Source organism: Choloepus didactylus, chromosome 8, assembly GCF_015220235.1.
Source record: "Choloepus didactylus isolate mChoDid1 chromosome 8, mChoDid1.pri, whole genome shotgun sequence".
NCBI classification, from domain to species: domain Eukaryota; kingdom Metazoa; phylum Chordata; class Mammalia; order Pilosa; family Megalonychidae; genus Choloepus; species Choloepus didactylus.
Genome location: NC_051314.1, coordinates 17859273 through 17882367, shown reverse-complemented (window position 1 = coordinate 17882367; position 23095 = coordinate 17859273). Strand labels below are relative to the sequence as shown.

General features: G+C 36.4%; 1 protein-coding gene across 21 annotated transcripts in view; it reads right to left on the bottom strand.

Annotated features, from left to right (window-relative positions):
* RBFOX2 (RNA binding fox-1 homolog 2) overlaps positions 1-23095 on the bottom strand; it is a 313598-nt gene that overhangs the window by 6094 nt on the left and 284409 nt on the right. For 4 of the 21 annotated variants that reach the window (XR_005218211.1, XR_005218213.1, XR_005218215.1 and 1 more), the window contains 8 exons: positions 22003-22095; positions 19128-19188; positions 16139-16192; positions 15931-16023; positions 14693-14825; positions 10913-10952; positions 1722-5666; positions 1202-1261 (listed from right to left, as the gene is read on the bottom strand). Coding sequence is in view for 14 of the 21 variants with exons in the window: in XM_037844949.1 (XP_037700877.1) it covers positions 1189-1261; positions 1722-1810; positions 5590-5666; positions 10913-10952; positions 14693-14837; positions 15931-16023; positions 16139-16192; positions 19128-19188; positions 22003-22095 (725 nt within the window). In the remaining 7 variants the exon portion in view is untranslated. Of the gene's footprint in view, positions 1-1188; positions 1262-1721; positions 5667-5833; positions 5866-8051; positions 8095-10912; positions 10953-14692; positions 14838-15930; positions 16024-16138; positions 16193-19127; positions 19189-22002; positions 22096-23095 lie in introns of those variants that run through there. The other 17 variants (XM_037844949.1, XM_037844950.1, XM_037844963.1 and 14 more) reach the window with 12 other exon arrangements.

Sequence of the window (23095 nt, the reverse complement as noted above, 5' to 3'; positions counted from 1 at the left end):
TAATTATTCAACTAATAAAATCTATTTCCTCTGTAATCTATAGAATATACCAACTAGGTTGTTTCTTGACATAACCTAATTCATACACATAGCTAGTGTTTTAACTGGGTTTTATTCCTTTCTTTTATCTTTATCCAATGATGGCTTGCCTCTTTAAATTAGAAGTTCTTTGGGAACATATCTTTCCCTTTGTCTTTCTATCAGTATAGGTCTTATATCATTTTGGCACTAAATAAAACCTCAGGCTTTTTTCCATCACCATCTTTATATTACATGTCTCTTCTTCAGTTCTAAACAAACATTCCCCCAGGACCTTACTACTTCTTCCCACAAATCTTCCTAAGTAGAAACTTAGTGAGAGAAATGATGGACTCTCTCATATTCCTTTAAGTCTTAAATTTTACGCTTCTTTCTAACTGCCTCTCAGACAACTTCTCCCGTCTCCAGAGGCAGCTGCCCAGTTGTATTTTGGACTAGAAAGACTGCTTGGCATTTAGAGCTGTCATTGTGGAATGGCCTATCTTTGTAGCCAGTGAGTTTCCATCACTGGAACTGGAGACAGCCAAGCCAATACATAATTAAACACAAGGATATTACCGTGAGGACTTACCTTTGTGTAGGGAAATTATTCTACATGAGCTCTATGGACTTTTTCTATACATGAAAATAACATATTCTGCCATAAATGGTACCGATAAAATATTCTTGTAAAGCTATTTATTTTTCACTTGGCTATGTAGTACTAGCTATCAGAACACTTAGAAATAGCAGAGAAATCCTTTGGCATCTGCATTTGAAACTCACACACATGAAATTTTTGAAAAGCTTACTGTGAGAATGGGAGAGCCTTATGCCTCCACCTATCTTAGTCAACACCTATCATACCACTCAAAACTTTACCACAGGTAAGCACCCAACATTTGAACCAGGATAAAACGTCAACCTGTTCCCTTCCTTTTCTCCAAAATGATGCTTTTACTCAGGGCAGACTATCTCTATTTATTCTCTCCTGTTGTCCTTAACTCAACCATGTGGCTCATACTGTAACACATAGATAAATACACATGGCTTTAATACTTTGGCAATGGAGGAAGGGCTGAACTTATGACCTCGCAAGATCTTTTGTAGTCTGTTGGTAAAAGTTAGAAGGGGTAAAATGGTTTAATGAAGAAAGGTATATATACTTACCACAGCGCCAACTCCATAGCTAGCGGCAGGGGCAAGGGCATGGTAGGGGTCTGCTGTATACACCCTGCCATAACTGGAAAGAAGAAATACAATCAGATATATACAGGAAAGATTGTGATCCCCAAACACTTAAGGGTTTATTGTGCTGAAGACTTGTATGTAACTGGGTTCTGGAATGCTATTAAGAAACTGGCAGAATGGAAAAAAACATGTCTATTTCTACTCCTAAAGGCAGTAACTCTGAAAAATCCTCAGAGGACTTCTATAAAACGGACAAGATGGGAGCTGGAGATGAGGAAAGGGAGACTGGGGTCTAAGCCAAAGAACAGACAGAACAAGAGAGAGGGAGCAAAGGAAGGAGCCAGCGCCACTGGGCTTTTAGCATGATTGAGGTCGTAGGAGAAGACCTCTGGAAAAGCCAGGTTTGCAGGCAGCCTGGTGTACCGTGTGTTCTTGGAACGGAGGAGGTGGAAAAGGAGATGGCACAGTGCTCACAGCATCCCAAAGCTCGCTGCTCGCTGTTTTTTACATACCCGTCGCTGTAAGCGGCTGCAGCAGCTGCAGCAGCTGTGGCTGCGGTTGCAGTAGCAGGTTGTGCATATCTGTAAGCTGCATATCCACCCTAGAGGAGAGAAGAGAACTGACTTTACAGATACCTCTCCCCGCAGGAAGACAGATAAACATATACCCACCCACACGCTGACACAGGCACACACACACACACACACACACACAGACACAGACACAGACACAGGGACAGACAAAAACATAGACACACACATGGGAAGAAATGTTTCAAACTGCATCAGTCTACATGTTATTCCTCTAGTACAAAATTAAACTCAACCTAATACAGGGATTCGCTTTCCAATTTGTGAGTGTGACAAAAATAAACTATATTAGTGTACCTGTTCTCAAATTTAAGAAATGAAGATATGATTTTGGATCTGTCTTACTTCACAGCCTTTGTTAGAACTATCAATAGGGAAAATATTTATAGAAAGTTGGGAGAACTTTATTTGACTGACAAGAAATGTAAATTACTGAATTAAAATACATTAAATTTATATGTGTTTACTTCAGATACTCTGATGCTTACTCAGATTTATTTAGATTGATTTATAGCTAAGAGACTACAGGACATAACAGAATGCTCTAACAGAGAGCTATGCTCCATTGAGCCTAACCTATTTCCAAATAGGCTAAGATAAAAATATTTAGAAGAAAAAAACAATGTAGATCAGGGGTTGGCAAACCACGGCTTGTTAGCCAATGCAGTCTGGAACTTGTTTTGGAAAGTAGTTGTGACAGAGTCCGTATGGCCCACAAAGCCCAAAGTATTTACTATCTGGTCCTTCACAGAAAAAAAGTTTGCCAATCCCTGATCTATATTTCAGACTTGGGCAGATCAGAAATGGCTGAGGATCTTTTGGATTTAAACAGCTTGGGAGCAGCCCCACCCACCCCAGCGTTTAACTGCATTTATTTTCCTTCCCTAAATGGTCCTGAGATTCTTACATCTAACCTTTTCTTCCAATGGTTCAAACATCCCTCTCAGTCCTAAAGGGTTTCAAATCACTATATCCTTCTATTTTGCCTCGGTTTAGAGGAAGCAAATATTCAAAAGGTTTTTGCTCTGTCAGGGTGAACCTTATATTCTCCTTTGTAAAGTATTTCAAAGACAATCACAAATGCCACAGGAGACAGGCTATTTAAAAAGTGGCAAGTCCTATTTTTCTTCTTGTTCTTTACCCTCCTAGAATTCATCTATTTTACTTAAACCTAATTCAGATGTGCATTTTTATTATTACCCTTTCACCACCGAATACAACTGACCAATGGTCCAGGCTGACACCATTTCAGTGGTAAACAACAGCACATTTTCTTTCTGTAGGTTAAGTGGGTCCATTTCTCATGGACATCAGAAGCTTTCCACCTGTACTTTCTACTTTCTATTCCTTCAAATGCCCAATTTTGCTAAATCTACAAAAGATATTTCAAATTTGTTTCTGTATCATTTCTTAGGGTTGAAAATAAGTATTTTTTAAAAATGGAATGCCTGTTCTTTTAAGCCATTTGATATGGCAGCTTCTAACTTACTTCCTTTATTTCAGATCAAATATTATTTTGGAAATACATGTATTTTCTTGTGAGCTTCTAAAGATTTTTCTTCTTTTTTATATAACTTCTGCCTTCTCTAACTGAAAAAACAGAATTTTGAGGGAAAATGTACTCTTGCTCTTTAAGTTTATGCTACTTTGTTACCAGAAGTAGCTTCAAATATATAGTTAAAAATTCTCTGACTAGTTTTCAATGGTTATGCATTATTCCTTCTTAGTTCTTTAAGAGATTGACTTAGAAAACATCTCAGTTATAAATTCTTCCACAGATATTCATATAAATATAAAAATTCTAAGTAATCTCACCACAAACACTGGCAATGAAACGGCAATGGATAGGGACATGGGAAGCACCCTCATGGGCTATTCGTGATCAGCACAACAATTCCTCTGAACTTCAGCCAGGTCTACGGGAACGGGCACGTCAGACTGATCTGAGCAAAGCTTTACATCAAGGCCACAACACAGGTACTGTAATATAACTTAAGTTCTTCTTTATCTTAGTTCTTCTTTAAAGCTTCTAACAAGGAAATGAAGCATTAAAAGCATTTGTTAAACAAGGCAAAAAGCTGATCATCATAGTTCAAATTTGAATCTTTAAATGGACCTTGAAGGTTCAGTTTTTCATGACAACTAGAGATGGTTGCAGCAGTTTAGATTAAAGTCTGCTAGTAATACTTCTTTGTAAATAAGGATCATTCAGCATTATGTGGTCTGTCTCTCCAGCACTCCTCTAAGCACCAAAATAATCTGTTTTTGAATCATTTTTTAAATTGTGGAATACAACAAAATAACCTTTAGAAATGTAAAAAGTCAAGGTAATAAAAGCAGTTAAAGCCAGATTCATGTTTACCTAAATAAAACATTCAAAAATTGAAGGTCTATGCCTTAGGGCAGAGGTATAAATTCTCATTAAGGGAGCTGAGGCTCAAAAGTACCAATCAAGGGTAGATTTCAGGCCCTCCTCTCAGTAAGTCTGAGTGGAGATACTGAGGTTACAATCTCTCCAGGTATTGGGTCAAAGTGTGGTTTTGAGCTATACTGTACTAATTCTGGGGTGGTGGGGGAAGGTTACTGGTAGAACCATTTCCCCTCGCTTTTCAGGTCATCAATCAACACCTCGGTGGTTTAGTAATAATGTTATTATTGCTAAACAAAACAAATCAAAATGGATTGGATGGTCTGGAAGAAGCTTCCTTCCAAACAAATAAATAGAAAAAAAAAAATAGAGAAAGAAATAGAGAGAATCTATCTGGAGTAGTTTTCTTCTTTTATAAGTGAACGCTGACTTGCAAGTTTGAATTTGACGAGATGCTTCATTATTCAGGTTAAGGAAAACAGGTCAGGGATACAGGTATTGACAACAAAAGGCCTGAGCAGATCAGCATTAAGAAAACTATATTAATAGTTTTTTCTAAAAGCAGGTAATATTTCAACGTGACTATTCTCCTAATTACTTTGAAGATGGTACTAAAGAAGAGGGGTGCCTATCTTTAGGATGGATACATAATATCCTAATAAATTAATTTGGTAATTCATTAATAACTCTCAAAAGATAAGAAAAATTAAATTGAATATCATGGATTTACTCCTTTTGGATATAGTCTTACTCCAAAGTACTTCCACTGCTGCTTAAACTGATTATTTCAATAAAATATATTACAAAAATACAAACAATTAAAAAAAAAAGAAAAAAAATTCTGATATATCTATTTCTATTCCAGATTTCAGAGTACATAGAGATTCCAGGCTGAGAAACTGTTTTCCCAACTTCCACTTTTACTAGCAAATCTGGAGATGTTTATGGAACATGAGAACAAAGTGCAGTTTGAAACACTAAGATTTTCATTACTTTTTCTTAAGTCTTTTCAAAAAGAACAGGGTTGGGGGAGAGGGCAGGAGAGACAGGGTTCAGGCGTGGGGAGGGGATATGGCGCCACAATTATTAATCACATTAAAAACTAAGCATGCCAACATCTTGGAGCTAAAACAACCAGCAAAATCACCACGTTCAGACTCATATTGGCTAACTATCTATCCCAGCATTCTCTTGGGACAGCGGTTTGCCCTAGGCTCTACCACAAGCTCGGTGAAGTACACAGCCTCAATTACTAGAGCGTGCAGCCACAACGACCTGGTATTACAGAAACAGTCAGTCACCACTTTAGTTAACATTCCATACCCTAACGACTGGCCCCTCCCCAGCCCAAGGAAAGAGTAAATCTTGCCCACCCTAGCCCTGGCCCACACCAAAATGTTAATAATTATAACAAGCAGTAACCCATCTGTTATATCAGAGAAGGGAACAGAGACTCCACTGAGAGATTTAGAGTGAGATGTTAACATTTCTTCAGCTGACTGCACAAACAAACAAACAAAAAAAAAGAGGAGAAATAATTCATTTGGAGATATGAAGTCATGAAATAGCTGATGTGTACTGCTTTTAACCATGCACTGATGCAAAACTGAAGCAACCATTAATAATAAAAATTTAAAAGGACATATGTATTTACACACAATCAGACCTGTTTGATCTGAAGCAGTTTGCAGAGTCTATCTGTGTATGATTTGAAATAAAACAAAAAATGGGGATTAGCATGGCCACAGCACATCCTAATGTAGGAGGGCACACACAGACAGCTTTTGGGAACTCTAATAGCTGGATAAATTTGGCATGACTAAGCCTGATCCAAATATCTGCATGCCCCTTTAAAAAGATTAACTTTCTTATTCCCTTGTAATTAATTTCTTAATGACTCCCAGTGTTCTAAATTGGGGCAGCCCAATGCTACATCACTCCCAGTTCAACCTTCCTGACCCTGCCAACATAATGCAGTCTTGATGCACAGAACTCACTCGTATGCTTGCCCTCTGTCAACACTGATCTAAATACCAATCAATAGTGATCTAAACACTATTTCTTGTATTTAAGAATTCTATCTTTTCACATATCTGTAACAAATCCCTGCCTTCAACTTCCAGCCTTTTCAAAGGAAAATGTTACCTTTAAGATCCTTTTCCATAATGACTTCTGACAATATTAAAGCCTGTTTTCTGTGGTTCAGTGTTACTTCCTAGGGATTTTCTACTCCACTCTGAATCAATTTTATAATCTAATTAACTTTATAAAGTTACCACAGTGACCACATGACTTTTCTGCAGTTCCATAGCTGTGTTTTGAAGCAGGACAAAAATGGATCGGTTCTATGTGTCATCCCTCCTACATCTGACCTATATCTGCACATTTATTAGTTTCATTTCACATTAGCAGACTTTCCCCCATCTTGATTTTAACCTAGCCTTTCATTTTATTCTATTTTTGTTTTTGTCTCACATTAAAACAGGACTTTGGTGAGCATATGATCTACCTGGAAGACAATGACAGTATATGACACTGAGGAGGAGTGTGTATTTCAAGACCAGCAGACAGAAATGAAAGCTTGTTACTTACGTGTGGTGTAAAGATCTAATATCTATAAAAACTGGCAGACCAGGGTCTGGAATAATGTAACTAAGGAGCTGGCTGAGTGTGGGTGGGAGGAAGGTGAGTGTTATGAGTAAAATCACTACAGCAGAGCAGAAACCTATTCCAACTAGCTTGGGTTTAATGCTGTGCCTCTGGGGATCATTTTATTGTTCCTACATGACTCTAACTCCCTCCTTTCCCTTACCTCCTTCCCATCCCAGATGAGAACCACTGCTCTATTCAGAATATGGCTGAGGGGCTCTTTAGAAGCTGTTAGAATCCTTATTTGGTAATATGGTACTTTTGATTAAGTGTGAATAACACAGACCTGAACAGAAAAACTTATAATAATGGTAACATTATTATGACTTTTGCTTAAGACCTATCTACTTTGAAAAGTAGTTATGAAAATTTTTAAAGGAAAAATATTTAAATTTTATCTTGTTATTAAAATTAAGGTGGGGAAAATTGTTATGATTGATATGGTATCTTCCACTTATTACTTCTGTGAAAGATGAGTGATGATTTTAGACAGGTCTTTAACAAATTTAACTTTTCAAACACTCTACTGTTCCTCCAATTAATTCTATACAAAATTCACTGGGTAGCAACATATTAAATAAACTAGCTGAACTGTGAAAAGCCATTCATTGTTTTCTTTTTCCTAGCACCCAACTACCAGCAAACCTTCTAAGTGTACTCACTGTCCTTCCTTTAAGGCGAAAGGAAAAGAGGGGAAGGGAAATAAACGCCTCAATTTGACAGTTCCAAAATGTCTAGACTGTTAAGGCAACTTTGAACTTATGTAACAGAGCAGTCCAATTACTACTCTAATTTCAGTTCCCAATCTGGGACTCAAGAATCCCATTTGGACAGAATTCTACTTCTTCCCTCTTCTCATTTCTCCCACAGTGGTATGAAAATATCCCCAACTGCTAAGTTCTCCAAATGTAAGACCAGTTTAAACACCACAGATAAATGTGATTGACAAACTAAAAGGAGTGGCAGTGACTGGACGGTGCACATAACACGCCTAGTGCGGCTATGCGGCCATGGGACAAGAGCACTTGCTTTTGGAGGACGTGCCACTATGTGTGAAACTTGACTGTGTGCACTGCTGAGGCAGCAGGGCTCAGATCACACGCTCACAAGTCTTGATTGTCCAAAAAAGCCTCTGTTCCCATCTCTAACGTGGAGCTGGAATGGTTAGTATAATTCAATTTTTTCACTGCAATCCACAATCTGATTGATTGGCAGGTCACACTTGGCACTCCTACCTGAGGTATTTTAGCGCTAATGATTGGTTCCTGTAAGACTATTCTATAACAGAACACAGGAAGAGCAGTTCAAAAAACACAGCTGTGGAAGGAAAACAATCATACAAAAAGCCCATGAAGGGGCCCACCAGCCTTTTCTTTCCTTTGGATGCAAGCATGCTTTTCATGGAATGTGCATTAGAAGCAGTTTGTTATCCCATTTAAAAAGTGAATTAGGGTGAACTATGCCTTTTCTACTGGTCAAAAAAGAGGGGGGTGGCGGGGTGGACACATCATCTGTCTGCCCCACTCCCCAGTCCTATCATGGTGGATCTCTTTACAAATTATGGATACAATTGCTAGATCAGTTCTCTAGAGAGGAATGTGCCATAAAATAAACAGAAAGGAGGAAAACGGCTAGCAGAAATCACTTTCTTAGAAGAAGAACTTAAAAAACCTCTACCATCAACAGCCAAAATTAATATAAACAGAACAAAATCAGCAACTTAAACTGTTTCCCTCCTGTCTTCCTTTCGAGCTCTACAGAGTTCAGTGTACCTTACTAGATAAACCTTCCACTCTTTCTGTTTCCAATCTGTATCACTGAAGAAACAAGAATTCCACAGATGGGAAAATGTACAAAGAGAAGTGGAACCTACTCAAAACAAAAGGGCTTTCATTTGTTTGTTTTTAAAGAAGCATCCTTTTGCTCCCTCACATATTGAAATAGGAAATATTATGTTTTAAAAGCTATAATTTTATTTAGGCCTAGCTCAACAGTTACTTGATAGTATATTCCTGTTTTTCATTGGTGGGCTCGGATATTATTTCAGCAGTAGTCACCAACTTTTGTCTCCAAGTAACTCTGCTTTAAGATAAGAACTAAGAAATGATAACATTAATATTAATTCCTTTCATCACAAGGGTCCACTAGTCAAATACATATATATGCAAAATTTCTGAATTAATTATTTAGTTTGATTAAAGGAATCCAGATAGATTAAAAAAATTACAAGAGTATTTTTCTGTATAGGTACAGAGAAACCATCTCTCTTAGTATCATACATTGTGAACTAAGGAAAAGAGAGAATTGTAAACAAGCATTAGCTTGGTTGACTTACCAAGGTGGTACTAGGCAAATCTTAATAAGGTCGAAATAGGCCATACTTCTAAAATCCCCAAAAGAAGAAGATATGGGGGGGGGGGGAGGGGGCGGTAGACAATTTAAGAAACAATCCAAACGGATTAAAATGCTTGTTCTGATAGACCAGATTTCAAAGAAAACAACTTAGATAATATAAAGATGAGCTTCATGAGAATATGGATATCAATGTATATGAGATGTACATGCTCAGATTATACGTAAATATGTATATACAGAACGCAAAATTTGGTGTAAAAATATGATATATTTTCCCAACCCTCAAGTTTCATTGTGAGCATGGGAAAAAAGACTTCTTTCATCATTTCTTAAAAAAAAATCTGAGGAAAAAGGTGGACTCAAATCAAGGTTATAAAGAGAGGTAACGAAATACGGATTAGGTGGGTTTTATGCTTAGCTGTACAAGTGATTTGTGTAATTACAGGTAATTCACAATCTCTTTAAAACATAGCTAAGAAATGAGAGTCTGGATTAAATCATGGCTAAGATTTCTTTAAGAATACTTTAAGGGCCTACTCTACACGGCACAGGAGTATACAACTACCTGTATCTCCACAGACTGCATTATCCTAGCTCTACTTCCTCGGTACAGAGCGTCTGAGTGAATTCTGAAAGAGCATTAACTTTTTTAGACAGCCAGAGAATCTCTGGCAGACTGTGGAAATAGTTCACTAAATAGATTCCCTTACTGATTTTGGGAGAAAAGACAGTGGGGTGTTGGGGAGGGGAGGATTAGGGAAAGCATTTCCAGACAATTCTAAACTATCTCCACAGAATAATTTTATGCCGAGAAGCTTTTCTTACAAAATTGTTTACAGAAAAAGACCATTTGGTGAGGTCCTGATAAAAGACTTCAAAACTCAAACTTGCACTCTGTCAGTTAGATCACTTTGTCCATATCTTAAATAATATGTGACAAATCACAGAACATTAACTATAGCTAGACAGTTTAAATTATGATTACATGTCAATGTGATGGTTGATAGAATGAACAAATCTTGTATAATAATCAATTATCTCTAAGAGTCTAGGTTGCTAATTATGCCACTTATTTTCCCCTAGACAACTCTTTAGAAAAGAGACTTGCTGGTTGCAGACCTTTTGATAGAAAAAGGCTTCAAGCACTGAATATACAACATCCTCTTATTACTCTCCACTGTTAACTGGCATCAGTTCCTTATTTCACTTTCACAGGATAACACTCTCTTGAAGTATGTAAAATAGGAAAACACAGAGCTCACAAAGCTTACTGCCACCTACATAAATCAAAGCTAGAATGATCTAAAGAGAGATATGAAATGAGAAGAAAAGCAGAAAAGGGAAAAAGTTGGTTTAAGGCTAAGCTAGTCCTGTTATTTATGTACGCAAATGATACAGAGAGTAATAAAAGACTTTAAACCTGCTGATCATCTCACAAATAAATTAGTGGTGCCCAGAACATCTGTGGGTATAGGGAATGGAAAAGAATATGTCCAGTAGACTGACCCTAGCAATGATCAGGAAACCCAAAGGCTTAGTTTTTGCACCCAGGGGCAAGCGCAGTGGCAGAGAAGCATGCTTGCATTCTTAATATATAAATATATATATATATCCACAAGGAAAAAGAAAATAAAAATTAAATAAATTATATTTAAAAAAAAAAACCAAACCAAAGAAACAGAAAAAAAAAGGCTGGCTTGTCAGGGGATGGGGTTGAAAAGGCCCCAGTGTGTGTACTTACATAGAGGTCAGCACCGTAAAATCCGTCCTGGTAAACCACACTGCAGAAAATCCACACAAAAACAAAAACAAAAAAAACAAAAGAACAGAAACACATTCCGGTTATTGAGGACGGCAGCATGCACATGCGCTCTACACAGGCAGGTGATGTATGAATACACAACCTGGGCTTTGGGGCCATAGCAAGTCAGTGAGGAAAGGTGAAGGGGCACACGCATGTTACACAGCTCCAAGACACGTGAGGAGAGGGAATGGGATGCAAAACTCAGATAAATTACCTGGATATTTGGTAATTAAGAGTGAAACAATAAAAAACACTCCCAGAAAGGCCTAACACAGCTATTTGGTGGACTGGAAATACCATCTTTTTGTATCTGGAGTGTTTTAAAAAATAAAGCTTGCCCTAGGAAGAAGTTTTTCTTTAAAGAGCTTAAGGGGCCAGGGGGGTGGAGAGGGGAGAGTTTGCACAAGGACAAAAACAAACAAACAAACAAAAAAAAACGGAACCCAAAGAATTCAGTATGCAAAATGTGTTTCAAAATTATGTTCAGTATTCTGTTTTCAGTTTCACAGTAACATGAAATTTTTTTTTTATATCCATACATCACCTGCTTTTTACCCTGCACATTAGACATGCGATAAGATTTGGCTGATCACACAAGCATGCAAAGTATTATTATTCAGCATTTTAAGAACCAATGCAACACCTCGGAAAAACAAGTCAATCAATTCTGACCAAAGTAAACAGAGAAATGTAATTAAAAGAAAAAAACAACAACAACAAAAAAAAACACAACCAAAATACCCACAATGCATTGCTTTCACAAGCAGAGATAATGAGCTAAAGGTTAAGGTGATTGGTCCAAAGTCTAAGAATTGAAAGGTGCAGTGGGGATCCCAGATAGTAACAATATAATCCGGAGTGGGAAGGAGTAACTAGATTTTAAGGGTTCTTTTTGATCATAAGAGTATTCATGGAATTCTGAAAAATGCAACTGATAATTGAAGTTCTGGGCATGCCAAAGGAGCATCCTATCTATTTAAAAGAATAAAACGGAGAAGGCAGTTGGTTAGGAATAAAAGGGTTTCTTTTCTTGTTTAGAAAATTAACTTGCATCCAATAAACAATGCCTGAATCCTTTGTTTTTTTAATCTGGAGCAACAGTATACTATTGTTGCTACACTATAGATTTCAAACCTTTGAGGTATTTTTGTGTATATAGACTTTCTTTAAAACATATTTTGGGACCAAAAGACATGGAACAGCAGTAAGAGATTAAAGACTTACTTCTTCATATCTATTAAATCAAGATTTGGCTATTTTAAGTTAGAGGATCTGTTTATCATTTATTCAACCAAACAGTGTGGAAATTTTCACCACCAGTTTCTCTGTTACAACAAACATGCTAGAAGTAAGGTCATCAAATCATATTTTTCAAAACTCAAATATGAAAGAATTTGAATCTTACAGGTACTTGAAAAGTTCTGAATTCTATTCCCAATTGCATTTTGTTGTGTTTACAGGAAAGTACTGTCACACTTTGCAATGCCCCAAATGTGGTGTGCCTTTGCATGACACAACAGGGAACTTAAACTTGTCTTTCATGTTCAGTTGGCTAGGTTCTATCCATTTGCATTGTCTCCAATTGCAATTAAAGCCTGATCTGAGAAAGAAATTTGCCTCTGTTTAATTAAAAAGGAGACTTGTTCATAATGAGAAGGTTCATAAAATGCAAAGCATTAAGGTCAAGTAGTGATTAATTAACCTTCAACTATTTCAGTAAAGAGATAAGGTAAAGATCAAAAACATACCTTCTTTAGAGAAGAGTGGTGGCATTAAAAACATGAATAAATTTTATCCTTAACTGCCTCACTCACTGGGAATATTCACCTAAGCTCTAGAAGAATTCCAATATTCCCTATATTAAATGCCACATGAGGCTACACCACAATGATTAATGATGAAATTAGTTTACTAGCTGAAAAGCAATTCTAGGCCATTCCCCATAAAATACTGGACTTATTCCTTGCCATCTTCCATGTAAAAAGGTTTAATTAATAAAAAAGAAAACATGGGAATTTCGTGTTAAATGTAACGCACAGAAGTTGATGTGATCGGACAAAAAGATAAAAATACCTTTGAGCAAATATGTACCTGACACAGACTGGGTAAAGCATGGGCTCTCAAGTTTGACCAACAGACTGATAGGACCCTAACACTGAATAGAACAAATTCAATCACTTTATAAAATAAGTCAGGAATGTTACAAAATAAAGAAGTCCCATGTTTTTGGTGAGCAGTTCTCTTTGCAAACCTGATGGCAAACTCTCTTAGATTGAAATGGAAGATGCTTCATGAGCAATTTTCCTAGTTTGCAGAACCTCCAAAAGGTTCATTTTTGTTACACTTGAATATTTCTTGATGAAACAATACTGTATCTTTATTCATTTCTTTAAAGAGATGTCAGAGGTTGAAGGTCAAAGGTCAGGTTGAGAGAAAAAAGGATAAAATTAAAAGTAAGTAATGGCAGAAGATGGAGATGATGGAATGCATAGGATTTAAACATCTATAAACTGCAAACAAAAGTTAACTCCTGGAGTAGTTCCCTTTCAGTGGCTTTTGGAGCCTGCCCCTTTCAATATGCATACTTGTAAAAATGCTTTTTAATTCTGTGGAATGGAGGACCCCTGAAATGGTACGCCCATTTGGTTTATGAATGGACACTGAGTTAGTACCCCTCGAGGTTGGGCCAATTTTGTTACCAATAAAGGACCTACAAAGGAGACTCTTTCTCTTGGTATTTTAACTAAGTAGCAGCTAATAGGCTTCTCTGACATTATGTTGATTCCTCACTAAGATTCTAGAAAAAAAAAAACCTGTCATAGGCAGAGAAAAGATGAGGAACACAAATGTTACATCCTTGAAAAGAGAAAGTCCTTGGTACAACTGACTTATAAAAATCTACTCTATAAAAACATACATTTTAGGCTCTGACACTGAGAAATAACTGAAAACAAAACCTATATACACTCCTTCTCCCCCATTCAATAGCAAAGGATTTATTTGTTGCTATGGAATCATTCCACTGCATGAGACACCCTCCAGATAAAAATCAAAGGGTGAGGGATGCTCAGCTACATTAGCTGTTTTACCATCACTCGGAAGCCAACTGCTGTTTAATTCGTCCTACTTCTCCCTTTCTCCCTTGATTCAATTGGACTTGGTTCATCTTTGAATTAACCTCTTTTAATCCATTTCCTACAAAGAAAGCAAATCCATTGTGGGTAACTAGCTCTGCTGCTCACCACCCAGGCAGTGAAACCCAAGGGGTGGGGGCGGGGGACACCTGTGAGAGCTTCCACCCCAACATGGGGTGGTAATAAGGGGGTGAACACAGCAGATACAGTCTTGTACTACAATCTTGAGTTCCTATTTTGGTTCTCTGCAGTAGTGTTAATCCATATACATGCGATGCTGAGTGAACTCCATGCCAACACACTGCTAGTAAACACAAGACGATTCTGGCTACCATCTTAAGCCGCTACCATGAGGGCTTAAGGTTACCAAAAATGAAGATTTATGTAAAGAACTGACATTTTGTTACATTCTGATGATGGTATATTTTGGTTCTTGCCACCTTATCTGTTAATTTGCAAATATTCACTGAATGTCTACTATGTGGCACAGCAACGTGCAAGAAGTCATGAGAGGGTCATGGTGTTCTGTATTTGTCCAATTACTTATTTGGAAATAGACCTGATTTTGGAATCAGATGCTTACCCTGGATAGGCGGGGATGGCTGTTGGAGGTACCGCTCGGACTGCACCGTATACTGTCCGCCCTCTACCCCTCAGGTGAGCTCCTCTGAAAGCAGCTGCCGTGGTGGCTGCAGCTGGGTAAGGGAAGCCAGGAACTAAAGGGAGACCCAAAATATGACAGAAATTTCAACTTTTATTCAACAGCAGCTGAACAGTCACAACGTGATTTGAACCAATTATAGAAAAGATTAAAAGATACATGCTACTTCTTTCCTAATACACATATTAATTATATTCTGTGTCTCTGAGTAAGAAAGAAACGGAGAGAAAGAAAAGCTTATGTTCCCACATCTCATTCACCACAAATCTTGAGAGAGTTTTCTCTGCAACTTCTCAATTTTGGCATTAAGATGCAATGTGATGAGAAATTGTTCAAGAAGCTGTGAGAACTAATGCCATAAGAGATAAGATTTTTCATTTCTTTGGGCACTTTAAGTCAGATTGATATAAACTCCTTAACTGATCAATTATTAAAATCTTGTTTCCAAATATTATTATGTGCATATAGTATTCCTCAAAAGAATAGGCTTTCTGAATTTTTGCATAATGCCAACCCCCAAGGTATGTAACAGTCTTCAGACATTTCATTTTGTTAGTTAACGTTATTCCATTTTCTAAAAAGTTTTAATCCAGAAATGCAAGGTGAGAGAAAAACTACTCCTCCCTCGTAGCTTTTATCTTTTAAAGAAGCTGATATTTTCTAAGGGTCTATTTTAAGTGTGCCATCCTCTGGAAAGCATGCAGAGACAATGATCCCACATCCACTTGCTGGAGCAAAATGGTTTGTCAAAATAACTTTAAAGGTATCAACAAAGCTGAGAACAAGTCAATAATACTGGAGGAACTTTAAATGTTATTTCACTACAAGGCCCAAGGCTGACTTGCAGAGAATATGTATAACCTATACCACATACTTTACTCCTTCTATTTTCTTATCAAGTGCATGGACTAAAAATATTCTTCACATGCCCTTAATCACTCTGCTGTTTCCAGCTATTTTTGCTTTGTGGCAATCTTAATATTTGGTCAGGAAGATTCTAGAACAGGTTAAGCAAAACAGGGCATTGTGATGGTATTTCGCCCTCTTGAGAAGTCTTTTTTTTAGTATGCTTTATACCAGGAAAAAAAAAAAAAAGCCAACACATCACTGTTCACTCACAACAGTCAAAAATCCATGACAGGTCAACATAGGCTACTTACTGATTAAAGGAATGTAAGTGTTAATACCCCCTCTTCCTGATAGGGGCACTGCTGCTTCATTGCCTAGGGAGACATCTGCTTGAAAGCTGGAGGCTGATTACATTAAAAAATTTAAAAATGCATAAAAGTTACAAAGGGATAGCAAATTGAAAAACAATATGTTTTTACAGATAAACAGCACAAATAGAAATATTAATTTAAATACTACCTGCATATAACTCAGGGCCATATACAGCTCCAACTACTGGGCTTAATTTCCAACCTGAAACAGAAGAAAGGACAGTAAATTTTAAGACTACATCAGGAATGCAGGAAAAAGGAGTGATCAATGCATATACAAATTGGCTTCAGAAATCTCCGGGCTTATTTTTGCCTACCAACTTCTTTTAAACATGGCAGCTGGGGGTTTATATGAGAGGGTGATGACATTCTACACCTGACTGTCTTCAGCAGGATGAGCACTGTGAGAGGACAATGAAGGGCTGAAGGGTGGAAGGGAAAGGGAGGGAGGGAGGAAGACAGGGAGACATGATCCATTCTTAGTTTAGGAAAAGGAAAAAAAGCAGAATACATATCATTGTGTACCACACTGTCATGCAATTTCTTATATATCATCTTAACAAGTGTTACTACTCTAGTTCTTATATCCTTGAACTGAATTCAAATTTGACTAGGATCTTTGACTCCAAGCTCAAGTATACCATGTTGGTACTCTGGGATAAACTGAAATCCTCTTTTATTGGGATTTACATTGGGGTTTAACAGTTAAAATTACTTAGTCAACAAGAGAAGACACACAATGATAAAATTCAAGGTACATTCCCAATCTCAGTGCACATCTTCTGAGGTTTTAATTTATAATGAACATATTTAAGTTAATCAGACTTTTTAGTTAACAAAGGAGACCAGATTGCTGTGGAACATTAGCTTAAACTTTTATATATTTTAAGAATTTCCAAATATTATGTTTATCTTTTTCAAACATTATGTTTAATGTCAATTTTATTTCTTCTCCCCTATTTTTTATATTTATAGGAATATGCTAGTCTCAAAAAAAAATAAATGAAGAAGAAAAATGTACTACGGCTCACTGATACCTAATAAACAGAAGTCCATATGAAAACTTTAATTAATAAATATCTATTGAATCTCATACATAAACAAGCAAACATGCCTTATTTTTCTGAAAGACTGGCTCCTTCTTTCATTTCTTTTATATTTCTGAAGTGCTTAGCATTGTGCCACTGCCGCTCTATAAATATATGAATGTAAAGAGGAAAAGCCAATTCTACTGAAATTACCAGGTTTAAATGGCTGTAAACAAAGGCATCTTCAAAAAATAAAACATGAAAACCCATTCATTCTGTATCAGTCCTCATTCATTATTTTATGTGCTCTTTGTCATTATAAACACATAAAATGTTGGCAAATTCTGAATTCAAATCCTACTTGAATTGTAAGAGCAGAAATGTTCTGCAATGTTGGACAAATCAAGTGATTTCAACCAACATAAAATAAGATGCTGACTGAGAATTCACCTGGTACACTCTACTCAGCAATGACAGGTTTCTAAAGTTTGGATCTTTTAGTTTTGAATATTAATTTAGAATAATATTCAAAAATGATGCTTTTCTTTCCTACCAGTGGTACTGTTTCCTGAACATCTGCTTTAAATCTGTACAATGGATGCACATTAATACATTGTTAATAATATTTTGAGTATGTTTAGCTTTGTATAATTCACAATGCATTTTCATTATGTCATCTGACCCTCACAAAACCCAAAGAGGGAAATAAGATAGGTACCATCTCTGCAACCTTGGTTATGTACTATACTTCTTTGGGCCTCATTTCCTATATAATAACTGAGAGGTTTAGGTTTTGATGACTTCTAAAGAATGCTCTGCTGCTAAAATTCTGTGATCTCCAATTTATTGATATGAAAATGGAATGAGACAGGTTAAGAAACTGGCCCACTGTCACACAGTAAAACGAGGACTCAAACCTAGAAGTAGAATTTCTGTCTTTGGAATTCTAGTGAGAGGTTCTCTCTGCCACACCATTTCCCCTAGATCTGAAGGAAGTTTAACATACATTGCTTTCTCTTCCTATTTTGTTTACATTGGGTTTTTATCAAAATTGCAGAAACTTCTGTTTTGGGAAAAGAAGAAAACGAGAAAAGTGGAAGGTGGTGGTATCACATGATGTATCACTGATAAAATAGGTAGAGAAAATGCAAACTATGCTGGCAAATTTATATCATCCATTTGAAAAGCTGGACTAAATATATTTATTCAAGACTGTGTGGGGTATACTCAATAACAACATACTTCTATTTGATTTACTAGGACATTACCAGTACACACTGCCATACCCCAGCACAGTGGCTTCAAACTTTTAAAACAACAGCAGAAACTCTCCCTTTTGTTCTAGATAAAATCTTATGCAGATCTCATTATATACAGAGTGTGGAGTTACTCAGACTGAAGTAGAGCTAGAGGCCCTAGAACCCAACCCATTTGCCCCACCCTCACCCTACCCCTGCCCCATGGCTCCGAGGAACACGGTTTGCAAAACCAATATTTCAATACAGATTAAAATGATATTCTATCTCATTTAGAGAAAGAACATGAATCTAGATTAAATTTGACAACTGATGTAAAAGTTGCTTTTGTTAGAAAATACTTCTAGCTCTGCTCTGGGTCATACCTTATTAGGAGAGCAAGGGGTTCAGAATCATAAAAGTAATTAAAAAATACCTATTCTTCCAACTTATTCCACTCATGCTCACATAAATAGGAATCAGTAGTAGAAGTCAGAGTTACTGGGCATCCAGGGGTATTATGGACAAGCCTAAGATATTACAAAAAACAACAGTAGCTGAAAAATGGGGTGCCCAAGTGGGACCTAACTTGGGTTAACAGGCAATTTCAAATGACATGTTTGCACTAGTGCATAACATGGATTTTATTGAGAACATAATACTTCACTAAGCAAAAAACTTAGCTTAATTATAAGGGAAATAATTAATCTGTAAAGATAAAATACACTCCTAGGTAAGGAAGACTATTTAAACATTAATTAAGCAAATTGTCTTAATACTGAAAGCAAAAAAAATTCTTAAAAGATTACAAAAAATTCATATATTCACACGAGAGTGACATCCTTCTGACGTCACATCTGATTTAGTCTCTTACCATTTGCATATGGTGTGACCATCTTCTTATTGGTCATTACACGTGCTGTAGCATTATTCACCTAAAAATAAAAAGTAGAAGGAGGGGCAGGGAAGAAGTAGACCATATTAGGCAACATGAAGTTGCTCATCCAATAACACAGTATTTAGTTTAAAATGTAAATTTCAGAGAGCACTGATTTAAATAATTAAAATAGCAATATAAAATATTAATATATAATACTTTAATTTTTATAAAATTCTTATTAAATGAGGCTAACAAGAGTAAAATGCAGTTTCTTCATCTCCAAAGTAAAAAATACATTTGCCAGTTCTCTGGAGATCTCTTAAACAGACAAGTCTCTGCATTAAGGAAGATATGGGGGTGCAGGGTAGGGAACCAAATGGGAAAAAACTCAATTTGTACATGAACTTTGAAGTTCATTAATAAAACAGAGGCTTGTCACATGGGTCATTACACAGATTTCCAGGAAGATAAGAAAAATTAATCTATTGATTTTAACTGTTCTAATAGTCACCATTTGTTGATGAACCATACGTAGCTATATATTTAAGATTTTATTGCTTGAGATTACTAAACAAATATAGGAGCTTAGGTTCCCAGATTTCAGGGCCATTTTGAATTTTCTAGACTACATGGTCTGTTCATTTAAGAATAAAATTTTAAGAAGGCCTCGAAAGAAGGCACTTTTTAAAAGAATTGAGAAAATAAAATTTATTTCTTTTGTTTTATGGTACTCTCCAACCTCATCATGGACCTACAGAATTTAAAGCATTCTCAGATTTAGGGCAAATAGGTATTACAAAGATGATGTTGATGAAGAAAAGATGATGGAGCTTAGAAGCCAGGATATTGCAGCCCAGTGTCAGAAACAGCCTCAAAGCTCTTGCTAGGAGGGTAAAGCCTCATCACAGAACTCAATTTTATACTGTGTAGTCAGGTCATAAAACAGGCTAATTTTAAAATGAATTATAAAATACATATGTCTTATTTTGCCTCTTGGAGTTTATATTGTGTTAAATAAATACATATAGATAGATAGATAAGTTTGTGTTATGAAAAGACCAATTTTAGGTAGAATTGGAACATAAAAATATCTTAATACTTCTTTTAGAATTTATATAGTGATAATCCTCCTATGTGAGGAAAAGAGCTTGAAACTCCATTTACTCTAGTTTGACCCAACAAATAATATAAACATTTCACATTTAAAAAGAAAGAATGGGATACAACAATGATGAGACTGAGAGCATGCAGTTACAAAACACACACACACAAATAAAAGAAAGGAGAAAATAATCAATTTTGGAAAGAAGGGAGAAAGTGAAGAGTGAGGTTTTCATAGACAGTGAGTAGAATGGTGCAAAGGCTTAAACCAGTTGCTAGAGCAGAAAGCAACCAAGCACTTAAAAGGAAAAATGGCCAGAACCAATCAGAAACCACCAGTCAGCAAAAGAGACAAACAGCTCCATATAACAGAAAGGATGGGGAAGGAAGTAAAGGGAAAAGGAAAGGGCCAAGAACTTGGGTAAAAAGAAAAACAAGGTAAGGGAAAAGAAAAGACAAAGTCCGGAAGGGTGTCACGGGCAGAAAAGAGCTGTCAAGAGCAAAGAAAGAACAGTCATAGCTACAAACAGAAGGTTTGGGAAAGAGGTAAAGTAGGGAAGGAAGTTGGAGGCAGGAAATGCATTAATAAAACCAGCCAAACTGGAGTTCAGTAACTCTGAGTAAGATGTGCAAGGGGGAAAAAATCACCGTCAAGTCAGTAATCAAACAGCTCAGACTGCTACAAAACAGTATGTACATCCAAAGTCCAGGCGGCATTACTCAACAGCATTGAAATAAAAGGGGGAAAGGAAGAGGAACAACAAGTCAAAACACATTTTGTAGTGTTAATGTGAGATGGCAGATGGACTTTTTTCTTTCTTATTTAATTGTTTTGTAATTACATTTTAAATAGCTTCTTCTCTAGTGCTTGTTTCACTTACCGCCAATGGGTACCACCGCCAGCATTGTGTATAGTTACCATGGAAAGAGTGAGTCAAGTGAAGGGCCCTAAATGCTATACCATTCGGAAGGAGGGGGGAAAAAGCAAAATATGCAAACATCTTACTCAAAATGGTGGCTTTTATATTTAATACTTTTAAAAATTGGGAGGGGGAAAGGAGCCAGTTAACCTTCACTGCGTTTTTAAAAAGAGCTATCAACAGATAGCTGACTCAACCATGGTAAATTACATTCATCAGTCAGCCAACAAACCTTCTAATTGAAGGATTTTATGCATAAAATTTTTAAAATTAATTGCTGAAAATTTTGAAATTTAAATATATACAAAAATGACATGAGTTTTGGATTCTTCCCTCCTTCCCCATACCCTCTACCATCTTCATCACCTATCGCACGCACAGGCGAACTGGACTCCCAAGAGAAAGAGGATACTGGCTGGCCCCTTGATTCATTACAGGACATAGTGTTATAAATTTGATAGTTGTTAGACATTTTTTTTTTTCAGTTAGTTTTGTTTAGGCCTGATCACAGGAATTCAGAGTCTCGCAAACTGAAGCAAAGGAAAAAAATCAAGAGAGCAGAAGGATGAACATTTTGGAGGAGGAAAAAAGTAAATGAAAAACAAACACACACACACAATAAATCAAAATGAAAACCCCCAAACAAGGAAAAAAATGGCACGGTGGAGAAAAGTATTACTTTTATACATTTTAGTGCAAGAAGTGAAGGACATGGAGACATGAACACACATACAGGTGAGCCGCACACACACACAAACAAGACAGGGTTCCAAATGTGATTTAAGTGAGGCAACACAAAAAAAGAAATAAAAATACAAACAAGAAATTGAATTATTGAAGACATGCACCTCGATTTTACGGCCCTCTACCACGGTGCCGTGTAATTTCTCCCTGGCCCTGTCTGCATCAGCACTATTCTCGAAAGTTACGAACCCGAATCCCTGCATGCAGCGGGAGAAGGGGGGAAAACATGCACATCGTTATATTGAAATACTGATCTCTTGGTAAATAGAGAAAAAATATCACAGTATGAAACTGACATCAGCAACAACTCAGCAGTACTCTCCCAAAGTCACATTTTTGTGTTCCATGCATTTTTTTTTAAAGGGAAATTAAATCCAGTAAAAGAAAAACGAACTGCAATAACAATAATGATAATCATAATAATTTAATTAACAACAACAAAATAGTAAAACATAAAGCATGTGAGGCCAGACCAAAATTAAGGTATAGAGTTACTTGGGACAAACTATTCAACCAAGAATCTGAACATTCTTTTAACGTCTTACCCTTTTTCTCTTAATTTATACTGTTAATGTAGTGTCTCTTTATGCAATACTAAAAAAGTTAATTAAATTTACTCTCTGACATTCCATATCTATTATTGCCCAGTAACTTCTACACGAAATTTTAGGTGCAATCATTATACAATGAGATTTTTCAGGAGGCCTTGTTTTGCTTATATTATTATCAATTACTTTGGGAACAGGATAATTTAAGGCAAAGTCTTGATGTATAATTCTGGGTGGAAGAGGAGAGCACTTAGTTTTTCTGAGCAAATGAAAATAGTACTATGCAGCTGTCAGTCCAATCATGATTTTTCTTCAATGCCAACTTTAAATGACCAGATTCATGTACTCACAGAAAAAATATATTGGGCTGAATTTCAGAAAATCACTAACTCAAATTTGTCTCAATTATAAATTTAACACTTGTATCTGCTACTAAATTTATTAGTAATATCCTATGTATAGAGAAAAAAGAAATAGTCAATAGGTGATGGGAATGAGATCTAGTTTAGTGACATCAGTTATAGATTATTCTTTAGGAAAAGAAAACCATCAACTAGCAATACAGTTGCTATTCTGAGTTAGGACTAATTTAATTCATTTGTTCTTGTAGATGCTGCAAAAATAGAGTGAAACTCTAATTCACTAAGTA